We start from the raw sequence: 12,892 nt of genomic DNA, 5'->3' as shown, positions 1-12,892 counted from the left end.
AGCATGTATGGATTTTTTTCTTTGATGCACTCTGAAGAGACAGCGAGTAAGTCATACTCTTCACGAATACCGTAGTTGTGAGAAGGAGAGATTGACATGTGTTGAGGTTCCTTCTGAAACTTTCTTTACAATTTACCTTCTCAGTGTATGAGGATTTACCACTTGATATTGCTACTTTTGTGGTATAAAGCCTCCCGAGAAGGGATGCTCTGGCTTTTTTTTTTTTTTCCTTCTCCTTTTCATCCTTCCACCTTTGGCATGCTCAGGAATATGATGGTTGATCTTGTTCACAATTAGGACATTTAAGTGTTTTAGTAAACTGCCATATCGGGCACAGATGGCAGAGCCACAACAGGAAGTCTGAGTATGATCATATTTCTGATACTTAAAGCAGTGTAAAGGTTTCAGGATGTAGAGCCTTACTAGGTGGTTGAGATAACCTGCTTTGACAGATGGTGGTGGTTTACGTGTGTTTAAAGTAAGGATATTTCTGGTGGGAATCAGGTGCCCATCCCTATGTATAAGGATTCTATTCATGACTGTCATTACTTGGTCTTTCAAATTAGATCAAAGCATCTGCAACATTGAGGAGGATGCACTGAACTGCATGATGCATTCACTGCTCAAAAAAAGTTCAAAGTTTTGTGGTGTTGGGGGGGGGGAATAACTGTGATTGAAATTACCATGATGGATGTTATGTGAAGGAGATGCTCTGATTGTGTCTGCATTGTTTCTGGGAAAATGTCACCTGAATAAAGTTTCTTTGCTGATTTTTGAGATCCTGCAACCCTTCCAAATGCTCCTGGATTACTGGATTAAGAAGAGTGACGTTTTACCTACGTGGACATTTAGTCAAGAGTAGTAGTATTAAAAAAGGTTGGTATGTTTTACCGCTGTCTCGTGTTTTTTTGCTTCTTTATTTTGTTTTCAGTTTATGTTGCGATGGTTTCTGAACAAGATTAATGCTTGTTTAGGGACCATGATAAACTTGAAGATGAAAACTCATTCTCAAAGATATTTTGTTAGTGCTAGAGCTCCTTACCCACACAGAGCAACACATGGATGTCCAGTCCTCAGCAAGCAATGAATGCACTCAGGAGTGTAATACCAGAGCTATCCCAGACACCATAAAGGCAAGCAAGTCTTAGGCCTCATTCCTAGATCATGGGCTGAAGTCAGAAAGCTTTCCAGAGGTATACACAGAGAAGATTAAAGTAAATATGTTAAATCATTAGAGCATGACATCACTGGTACACAAAGAACAGGTTTTAAAATTTTCAGGCAACTACAAACAACAGAAAATGACTAATTAAGAAATAATCTAATTTCCAAAGAGGATTGGACAGAACACTACAAAATATTGTGGAATGAAAAACAAGAAATAGATAATACACAAAACTCACAAAACTGAACATATCAATATACAAAAAAAGAAATAGCAATGGAAGAATTAGAAAAAGAATTTAAAAAATCAAGAAATAGAAAAAGTCCAGGCCTGGATAGAATATGCGTTGAGCTCTTTAAATACGCAGATGATAGCTTAAAAGAAATCTTACTTATACTCTTCAATAATATCTGGAAATATCAAAAAACCCCAAAAGAATGGGAAACTGTAGTAGCAATAAATATTCATAAAAAAAGTTCCAAGGACAAATGTGGAAATTACAAAGGCATTACTCTCTTAATAACAGCATTTAAACTATATGCAAACATCTTAAAGAAAAGACAGACTAATTAAACATACAGAAAAAGTATTCAGAAGAAGAACAGTGTCATTTTAGAAGAGGGAGCGGATGCACAGATGCCTCTTTCACAATGCAAGAGATCATAGAAAAAATAAAAGAATTTAACCTGCCCACTTTTCTTCTATTTATTGACTACAAAAAAAATATATGATAACTTGAACAGAAATCTATTCTGGAAATATTACAAGATACCTCAACTAATTAAAGCAATAAAAAGTTTATGCAGAGAAACAAAAATTTGCATCAAATTTGCAGATGGAACATTATCAGCACCTATAACTATAAATAAAGGAGTGAGACAAGGCTGAGTGGCTTATCTCAAATTCAACATTTATATAAACAGAATCCTAAAAGAATCGAAAACAACTGTCAAAGATGGAACTAACAAATAATATACAGCTAAATACAATACTTTATGCAGATGATCAAGTACTAATTTCAAATTCAGAAGATAAGCTCTAAATTGCAACTAACCACCTAAATGAAATAGCAAAAAGATTTTAAATGAAAATCTCTGAAACAAAAACTATCGCACTGTGTGTAAACACCATCCAAAACATCAAAATTATGCTTAATGATAAAATAATAGAACAAGTTACGGAATTCCAATACTTAGGAAATGTAATCTCGCAATTCAATACTGATTCACAATTGGAAGAAAGACTACAAATTTACAATAGAATTAATGGCATAATTAAAAGAAATTTTGAAAAACAAATGACTAAAGAAACTCAATTGAGTTTAAAACATCTCTCAAAAGTGGAAGTGAAAGTTGGATTGTTGCAAGTTTTTCCACTTGGTTAGTCTATAAATTAAAGATAAAAAGAAATTATATACTTGGTTTAATCCTTTGTCCAAGTGTAAGCAAACAAAGTTTGTATCTGAAGTAATTTCAGGACTGGGGCAACTCATACAGGGTGTTCGGGATAAATTTGACATATTTATAATTAATTATATTTTTCCGTAAGTTACATGTATTAACACACACTTCTCTTCATTTAAAAGTTTGGACCCTTCTTCATTCATATACAAGATGTCAGAAACGATGGATAGCTGGAACCCACCTGAATCATGGAAGAGAATAACTTGTATCATGATGATTCGTGCCCGCCATCAAAATAAGGATATTACGACTGCTGCCCAATGCTCCCTGAATACAGTAAAAACAATCAGGCATGAACTAGAGACTTGCAATGGTGACTACGAGGATGTAGCAAGAAGAAAGATCCCTAGCAGACGATCTGATTGCGTTCGTACAGCAGAATTCCTCGCAAATCTGCAGGAACAGGTGTTGAAGAACCATGGCATTGGAATTCGGGCTTTGTTCGTGGAGTTGCTAACTGTAGTCAAGCCCTGGATAACAAGAGTAGCCAATGGTAGGCCGTATGTATGGCAGCAGGATTCGGCCCCTTGCCACACCTCTGGGAAAAGTCAAAAATGATTGTCTGAAAATTTCTACGACTTCACCAGTCCAAATGTTTGGCCTCCAAACTCCCCAGACCTTAACCCCATGGATTATTTTGTATGGGGCGCAGTTGAAAAAGACACCAATCGCACTTCCAGTAATACAAAAGCCCAGTTAATGGATAAAATTAAAACAGTTTTTGCGGCCCTTCCCAGGGAGACTGTAGCATCAGCTTGTTCGAGGTTCCGAAGCAGAATTGAAGCTGTGATCGATGCTAATGGTGGTTATTTTGAGTAAATCTTGTTGATAGTATTGTAATTAACTCTGCCTGTAATGTTTTTTTGTCAATTCATTAAATTTAATAGATACAAAGAAGATTTTCTTTTTCCTTACGAAACTGTCAAATTTATCCTGAACACCCTGTATAGAAGCTAATGACTTCACATCACTTGCCTTAGTATCCCATAATGCAAAGCACATATCCTTGTGGCCATGTATAATGCTATGCATTATGGGAAGGGTTACTACCCAGACCAGTTTCAACCTTTATTAAGGTCTCATCGGTGGGAGTCAGGCCCAGAGGTGATACTAAGGTTAAAGTAATGCTGAAGTTATATTTTCATATATGAGTAGCCAAAACGTGTCACACCTTACACAAGTGAAACTTGGATTCTAAAACAAAAAAACAGACAAAGATTGGAAGCGGCACAGATGAAGTTTCTAAGTCATCTCCTGGGACTCACTAAATTAGATAAAAAGAAAAACACAGAAATAAGACAATTACATACAAAAAATATCATACAAGAAATAGAAGAATACCAGCAAAATTGGCTACACCACATAGAAAGAATGAATAATAATAGGATTCCTAAACTAGCACTAGAACATAAACCTACAGGAAGAAGAGACCATGACGTCCAAGATTAAGACGAAAAGATCAACCTCATCTACAGAGCAGGAACAGGACATAAAAAATCCTATACCTAAATTGTTCATCATCAACAATGATGATGAGAACATTGTATGGATTATTGAAGAATCTAAGGAACAATGAGGCAAAGTTTTTTTTTAAAAAAAATGGAAATCTTGTGGTTAGCAGAAAAGAGATTAAGATGATGTGGCAATGCTATTTTAGAGATCTGTTAATATGTTCAAGCCAGAATGTGTCTTGCACTGACCAGTGAAAAAAAAAAAAAATCATAAGACTTAGTCTGGCATGAATGTGTTAAAAAAACTGGAAGAAAATAAAAATGAGTGATAATAGTTAAATGGTTCTGGTACCAATTGAGGAATGGAAAATCCTCTATGATAGATGATTTGCTTGAAGTTATCAAAGCATCTGGTACTACAGGATTGAAAAGGTTGTGCAACATTTTTATACATTTCCTATTTTTTTCAGACATTTGAAGAAAAGGTGATACTTGATTATTGTACTGAGGAAATTTTTGGTATAATATATTAAACAGTCTCAAGCACAGTACCTATAGAGGAACAACAATGTGCCATTCTACAAAAATTTAAGAAAGGATGATGGCAAAACTTTTTAAAATAAAAGAAAAATCAGAACTTCGCGGCAGAATGAAGGTAGTTCTTGAAAATAAAGCATACTGAAAGAAAACAGCAAGAGACTCTGAAAGCATGCAGAAAAAAATTTACGATGTGTATAAAAGTGGCTAAACCAATGGCAAACCTGACCCGTGTACAAATTTTTTGGGGGGCATGAGGTACTCAGAGCATCCCAAACAATATTCAGACTTCTACACAGCATCACTCCAGGAATCCACCTGGAATTATGCACATTCTCTCTCTCTCTCTGCCAGGCATGCATTGAATGACACACCATTCAGTAAGCAGATGTATTCATGCAGTGATTTGTTTGAAGTCAAAGTGGCAAGTTATACTGACAAAATTTTAACAGAATTATAGGATTAAATGTGTGATTTTTAATGAAGGATTTTATTTTAATACTCTCATTTAAGCATGTCTGAAATAATTTTATTTCATTCTTTTTTTGTTTTGTCAAGTAAAACATGCATGAGGAAAAATAAGATATACTGCTGAAAATTCTGAGTGGCATACAAGAGTAGTTTTTTTTAAAAGATTTAGCCAATTTTGGCATGCACACTTACAAAGTTTACCACCCCTGGGGTAAACAAACAACATGGAATGTCTGATAATAATATAGAACATAAACATCTACAGGTGGCAAAATGTTACTGAGTCAAATGAAAAAAGCTTAGAACTTGAGAAAAAATAATGTAAAACAAAGAAGAGATGTTCCAAGTTATTAATTCAAAATACTGTTCAATGAAAGAAAAAGTAACACAACAGTAGTAGAAAATATTCAAGAGAAATGCAATCTAGAGTACATATCAATAGTGATCAAACTGAAATGTGGAAAGGCAGCTAAAACCGTCTTATGAAAAAAAGAGAATAACAGAGAATATTTGAGAAGAGGCCAAGAAAAAAAGTCACAGAGAAACTTCAAGAAGAACATGAGATCAGGCCAAATGAGGATTGAGAGTATAAGATTATTTTAAGTCTTTTTCACGGATCTGGAAAAAGGATATGACAAGTTTTAAGAGAAAAGTTATACAAAAAGTTAAAACTATAATGGAGTAAATAGATTATAAAAGAAAAACACAACAATCTATATTTAAATCAGCAGATAGAATTGAAAAAAATCTAGTTGAAAAATGATCTGATGTAGAATCAAATGTAAGAGAGAAGAGTGCAAACTAGCTCCAGTGAAAATAAAGTTGGTAAACTCGCATCTTTCAAAAACTGGAGATAATCAACTCAGCTTTTTTTTTTTTTTTTCCATATATGCTACACTCCTGAATAAATTCATCTGAAGTCTTTAGGATTGTTTAACTAAATTGAATACTGCTATAACAAATTAGGGTAAGAGAGAAGAGTGCAAACTAGCTCCAGTGAAAATAAAGTTGGTAAACTCGCATCTTTCAAAAACTGGAGATAATCAACTCAGCTTTTTTTTTTTTTTTCATATATGCTACACTCCTGAATAAATTCATCTGAAGTCTTTAGGATTGTTTAACTAAATTGAATACTGCTATAACAAATTAGGTAGGAAAATCAGCAATAAAAACACCAAGACTGAAAATATATAAGAACATGTAATATATCAATTACATTCTGAATGGAAAACTTATAGAAAAGTAAAGCATTTCAACTATTTATGCACAATTTTTAGTGAAGATAGCAAATTAAATATGAAAACAGACAACAGAATGAACAAAGATGGCAAAGATGAACAAATGTGAGTTAACAAATAACATAAATGGCAAAATCATAAACAGTGAAAATTACATTGTTAGCATTCAACAATGTGTGAGCAAGCTAATCTAAGGTATAGTTCGCCCACCGTTTGTAGGTCTCTGCTTCGTGTCTTTCCAAGAATAGTTGATTCATACTGAAGGGGAGAAAGAAATTAAGGACATCCGAATTGGTCGCCAACATGCGGAATCGCGTGCTTCATAGGTAAAATTTTCCAACTGTTATACAAGCAACATAGTTAACTACAATAATCATAAAACAGAAGTTAATTTTCCGACCGGTAATAATAAGCAACTCATCCCACGATACGATACGGGCTGATTACCCTATTTTCGGAATGGATTCTCCTTTTTCTGAGATGCGCAGAAGTGTCAAAGGATCTCTAATCGGTGGGCGAACTATAATATGGTTTATTTGTTTGTTTTTGGTTTTAATGGTAGAATGATAGCTATGGTCATGCTGCATCAAAAAAAGTGTAATAAATAATGGGGTCATATAAGTCTAAAAAGTATATATAAAAGTCAAAATAACAAATCAAAATTGAAACAATTTTTAGAAGTATACTATTTAATAAATAAGGCAACATAAAAACAGTATAGAAAAAACAAATATAAAAGAAGAGTGAAAAACAGATGAAAAAAATATTAAAATTCATAAAATGTACATAAATCCAAGGTTTTTTTAAAAAACCTTGAATTTATGTACTTTTTATTTAAAAAAAAAAAAACAGGTATTTACTAACTTAAACTAAAAAATGTATGCTTTACATGAGGTTGTAAAGATTAATACTCTGTAAAAACTTTAAAACCAGGTTGACAGATGATGAGCCAGATAAAAATCTGCCTAAGTGGATAGGGATCAGAAAGATTATAAAAGTGGTTAAAATAATGACCGTGCTCACTGGCAAAATGAGAGCAGTGTCATCACCCCTCAGAAGAAAGAAGCGAGTGAGATGACAATGACCTATGCAGAGCCGAACAACAACCACTCCCTCTGTTCAAACCTTGCATACACTAGACTGCCATAATTTAATTTCAGGCTTAATTTGGTACAGCTTATTATTACTCTCTCTGTTCCAAGATAGCTGCCCCTGGGATAAGAGATATTTCTGATAATCTGTGTATGGTAAAGGCAGATGGTGGATGTTTGAGAAACAAACTGACTATGCTGAACTATCTGCAGCCTCATTTCCCTTAATGCCAACATGGCTTGGAATCATACAGAAGCATGCATCACATTGTAGCTTCCATAACTGAAAGAGGTGTTGAATTTCAAAGAGAGCACTAGATGTTGCCGTGTTCTAGATTTATTATTATTACTACCTGAAGCAAACTTAGTGTCTGAATATATTATTCACCATCGTTTGCAATAGAATCTGCACGTATTTTAGTGCAAGCTTTATTGCATACAGCTCTGCTGTATAGTTGCTAAGCTTACACCCCAGACACTATGCACGCCTTGTCCTCTACCCAGATCATGGGGAAAAGAAACCTACAACAACACACAACCTTGACCATTGCTGACAACCGCACTATCCATTTGTTCCTGGTCTGGCCATTCAGGACCACCTGTCTTGCACAAAGGCCAAAATAGTGCAAGACTATCAGTATCCCCCTTTCTAGATGTCCATAGGTTACATGCACACCAAACACAGCAGCCAGGCATTACATTCCAGTGATAGTGGTCTGGGATACAGGATAGTAAGAAAGACTCTGAGGAAGTAGAGCAGAGAATATGAGAAGAAAATCATAGACAAAGAATAACAACGAAAAGAGCCAGTACCAACACATGGAGGTGGGCTAAGGTAATATGGTCACTTCATCAGAATAAGAAGAGAAAAGGTACTAAAACAAGTGTGATGCCAGGATATCAGGAAAAAAAGAACCCAGAGGATGACCAGGATCCAGGTGTAATGATGCAGTTAATCGATAACAGAAAGAATCTGTTCTAAGATAAACTTAATCATAGTACAATCAGAGTATCCTACAATGATTATATCATCAGCAAGGAATTTGCCAATGATATAGTGTGATAAAATGATTATTCGATTTGGCTATGCCTTTTGCTGCCACTACTTTATGCCTTTTCTTAAATTAAAATTTAACTGAAATGAAAATTATAAATTAATGCATTTTTTTTCTGTAGTTTATGTATTTCAACATACTTAAATTAATAATTCCCAATTTCTTTTTGTCCTAGTGGCTTCGCGCTTCGCAACCATATGCCTGGGGAAGGAGTGTCCTAGGTTCGATTCCCGTCGACAACACGAGGAGCTTAAGGATCTTCCTCAGCCATAGCCAAGTTAGCCGGTCTTGGGCATGGACAGCAGGTTTTTTCCTGCAAGTTTATCTGGGGTTTTTTATCCCGCAAGCCGGTCTCGTAAACACACACGGAATACAGCCAGGAATACTGACCCAGCCATAGGCCTGATTCATCAGCCTGTGCCGGTTCCAGAGCCCGGATAAAATTTGGGGGAACTAGATGGTGCCATATCCCCCCCCATAAAAAGGGAACTCATGGCTACTGCACCATCACACGGTAAGGAAGGAATTTATTTTTTTCGAAATTTAAATAGATGAATGCATTTAAAAATTATACACACAGAAAAATCATTTAAAATCTTATTAGTGAATGGATAGAGTTGTATTTATCCTTGTGCCTCCAATCCAGTCTACCTAGTTCACTAATACCTGAGCTAAATAATCAGTGAATATATATGTACACTGTCATGATAATTATGGATAATGTAACAGATTTAGAAGAACATTACCACTTTTATAATACACTGCTGTGGCTTTAATGAACAACCTTAATTAGTATTCAATTAAATAGTTTCCTAAATTAATTCAATGGTCCAATTCTTAAATTTATATACATGCTTTTTTATTTCTTTTTTTTTCATGAGGACATAGAATGAAGTTTAAAATTTTTTGCTACAAGCAGAACTGATAATTACAGGATAGCAGAGGCTTGACGGCAACTAAAGACCATAAACATTACAAAATCTTAAAACTTATGTGTACACCAAACTACAAATGATGCTCACATTGAACTTATCAAACTACCAAATAAGTTTTCTGGTAGATTATTTGTTTCACTTTTTACCAACTATATTAGACCATAAAGTTTCCAAATTAGAAAAATCCTTCTGTCCTAAAGCAAACATAGGCTGCATATCTGAGCATTTCCAGAATTATGAATTAATCAAGCAAGGAAATGCAGCAATTGCTCTTTTTTGCTTTAACAAAGACATGTAAGAAAATAAGACAAATGATTAATTCTATCTCAAATACTATTACTTGAAGGTGTATGATATTTGAGAGAACATCTCATTTATCCAGTCCATTTACATAGTAATAATTTAAAATACACTATGTAACAAAATAAAATTAAAAAACAGAAATATGAAAACATTTTTAAAGAACTTACTATACTCTGACACTTCACGCATAAACTGTACAGCTAATCTCTTAAGCAAGTCATTATGCTCTTCTGCTACAAAAAGTCCTAAAAAGGTAGCTGAGGTATAATGTTCCAGAGAGATACTTTCTGGTATTTCTGACTGTAGCTTCTCTACCACGTGATTGAGGGCATGTGCAAGATGAGTTACACTATCATCTGGTGCCTTAAAAAAAATTCCTTAATGCATGAAACAGATATATCTAATAATTCTGCAATAATATATTATAGGTAGCTTATTTATACTTAATTAAAAATCCACGTACAAGAAATAGAATTTAAGAAAGTTATCAGTTTTAAGAAATGTTACTGTTTTATCTCATGTGAGAACTATCTACCTATTCTCATTATAGGAGACATTACTACTATTCACGTTTTTTTTTATTATTAATTAATTTATTTATTTTTAGCATTTGTCTTATCACCCTTGATTACACTTATCTCAGTAATGACAATGTCCTTCAGACTGAAAAACAACTCAGATTCAAATGCTACCTTGGAATGCAAAGAACTTTTATGCAGGCTTTTCAAATGGTGTGAGCCTATCCCATATGGAGGTGGCAGGGTTCTTCTACCTGGAAAAAGATTTTAAATCCTGGCATAATTCACTGAACAGCCATAGCTGATTCAACCCAACTCTACTATTGTTCCTCATGTCTCATAAGTAGTGTTAATCCTTCTGTTTTTTATACTTCTGCTACTGTTCCATTATTGAAGCTTGTCTATATACTATAAAAATTCTCATGAATAATATATTTTATTTTACTCAAGAAGGTAGTTTTGTGTAATATTTATAAATACTGACATTTTCAGCAGAAGTTTTTTTTTTTCCTGCTTTTATTTCTATTGATTTCTACATGCACTTAACTATTTCAGACAATTCAGCTGAGCTGGAAGATTAGGACTTTTTTAGATAACTGGACAATTTATAATTCAATGAGTAAGCCAATCAGTAAAACAGAGAGTGACAATTTAACTAGTTGATAATTAACAGAAGAGCTAATATACATCTAGATTATGGTAAACATTCTGATAGACAGGCTTCAATAATGGAACAGTAGCAGAAGTATAAAAAACAGAAGGCACCCCCCCCCCATAGTAGGTTAAATTGGGTAATCTTGGCCATTGGGCTGAAGCTCTGAGGATGAGTGCTTCCCAAACTACTGAACTCAACCATATTCTCAACATTTTCTTAACCCCCACAAAATCCAAAAAATAAACTGCATCTCCCTCCTCTCCCCCTTCACAGGCAGAGATTGCACAAATTTATCACCATTCCATATATCCAGGGCACATCCAAAAAATTAAAAATCCTAGTTAAAATTACAGAGAAAATTGGCATCCCATATCTGCTCCAAAGATCAGCCACATTCCCTAGACATACCAGGTGTCCACCAAGTCCATAGAGTTGCAAACTGTCCTACTACAGTCAAACAGGACAGCCAATATTAGAAATTCTGAACACAAAGGACTATATTTGATTCCACCATTACAGCCACTCTGAACTTGCTGGTCATGTTTTGGATGCGCTGGAAGAAGGCCACTTTACTGCGCCACAGCAAATACAGATATGAAGGCTATTTCTTGAATCTTCCTCAGCCCTAAGAAATGTCCAAACTTCAACAAATTTGGGTGCATGAAAATGCCCCAAATTTGGAAAGCATTCATATTCAGCTCAATGGCCAAACCACCCAATTTAGCCCACTAGGGAGTGCCATTTAGTACTATAGGCACAATGGTTGTCTTTTTTTAAACCTCATTTATCTGCATGCACCTATCATTGTTTTGTGATCCCGGTTGATGACAATGTAACGTTGTTGAAATATAGGAAAATATTAATTAAAATTATTATAATTAATATTTAGTATACATTGTTATTTCCTGAAAAATACTAGTTATGGTGTACATATTTTAATTTTCGTTTCCTGAAACTGGAATTTGTCCCTCTATCCAGGCTTTCTGAACTATACAGTGCAGCCAGTGTAAGACTTTTATACCACCATACTTCAGCATTTCTGGTCAAATATCATCTACCCCTGCTGCCTTTCCACATTTCAAGCCTTTGATGGCTTTTTCTATGGAATATGGATACGTATTCCTGACTGTATGCCTGTTGAGTGTTTTTTTACCACTGTGCTATCACTGCTTGTTTCATTTAGAAATTTTTCGAAGTAATTACTCCATACTTCAAGGATATCTTTTTCTCCTGTTTTCTCACCTTTATCATCTCTAACTCCTTTTACAGCACTCTTTTCTCCATTTCTAAGCTTCTTCAACAACCTCCAGAATATCTTACCACCTTCTTGATATTTATTTTCTATGTTCTTACCAAAGTCCTCCCATGACTTTTGTTTAGCTAGTTTTACACAGTGTTTAGCATTCTTGCATTTGTCTCTGTATTCTCCAAGAGCAAAAGCTGACTTATTTGCCAGGAACTTTTGACATGCTTTCTTCTTTTCCTTCACTGCCTCTTTAACTTCCTGTGTCCACCATGGAGTCCTGATTTTTCTATCTTTGCAGACAACCTCACCACATGCCTCTCTGGCTGAATCAATCAGAGTTTTCTCCAAGGCTTGCCACTGAATCTCCAAGGTTTGGTTCCTGTTCTCAAACTCTTTCATTTTTTCTTCAATAATCTTTGTGTATTTTAGTCTACAATTCCCATCTGAGAGCTGCTCAACTTGTATTCGCTTTAAAACTTTCTTACATGTTATTCTTTTCAATATGAAATTCAATTTTATCCTGCTCAAGACTAAATAATGATCACTTCCAATTTCAAATCCTCTGTACACAGTGGTGTCCTGCACCAGTGGAAAAATGTCACTATCAACAATAACATAGTCAATGAGACTTTTCTTATTCCTTGCCTCTTCTCTCCATGTGAATTTGTGCACATTTTTATGTTGGAACATGGTGTTAGTAATAACCAGTCCATGTCCTGAGCAGAAATCCAACAGGTATTTGCCATTATTATTAGCTTTGCTCT

The 12,892-nt window shown here is 34.6% G+C and overlaps 1 protein-coding gene across 3 annotated transcripts in view; it reads right to left on the bottom strand.

Annotated features, from left to right (window-relative positions):
* LOC150102778 (ecdysteroid-phosphate phosphatase-like) overlaps nucleotides 1-12,892 on the bottom strand; it is a 393,004-nt gene that overhangs the window by 297,754 nt on the left and 82,358 nt on the right. For all 3 annotated transcript variants that reach the window (XM_090398941.1, XM_090398940.1, XM_090398942.1), the window contains exon 4: nucleotides 9,877-10,072. In XM_090398941.1, coding sequence (XP_090255067.1) covers nucleotides 9,877-10,072 — 196 coding nt within the window. The remainder of the gene's footprint in view (nucleotides 1-9,876; nucleotides 10,073-12,892) is intronic.

The sequence above is a fragment of the Typopeltis vanoorti genome, chromosome 10, assembly GCF_054136105.1.
Source record: "Typopeltis vanoorti isolate ZY-2024b chromosome 10, IOZ_Tvanoo_1.0, whole genome shotgun sequence".
Taxonomy (NCBI): Eukaryota; Metazoa; Arthropoda; class Arachnida; order Uropygi; family Thelyphonidae; genus Typopeltis; species Typopeltis vanoorti.
The sequence above is the reverse complement of the archived record's forward strand: the minus strand, read 5'-3'. Positions and strand labels throughout refer to the sequence as shown.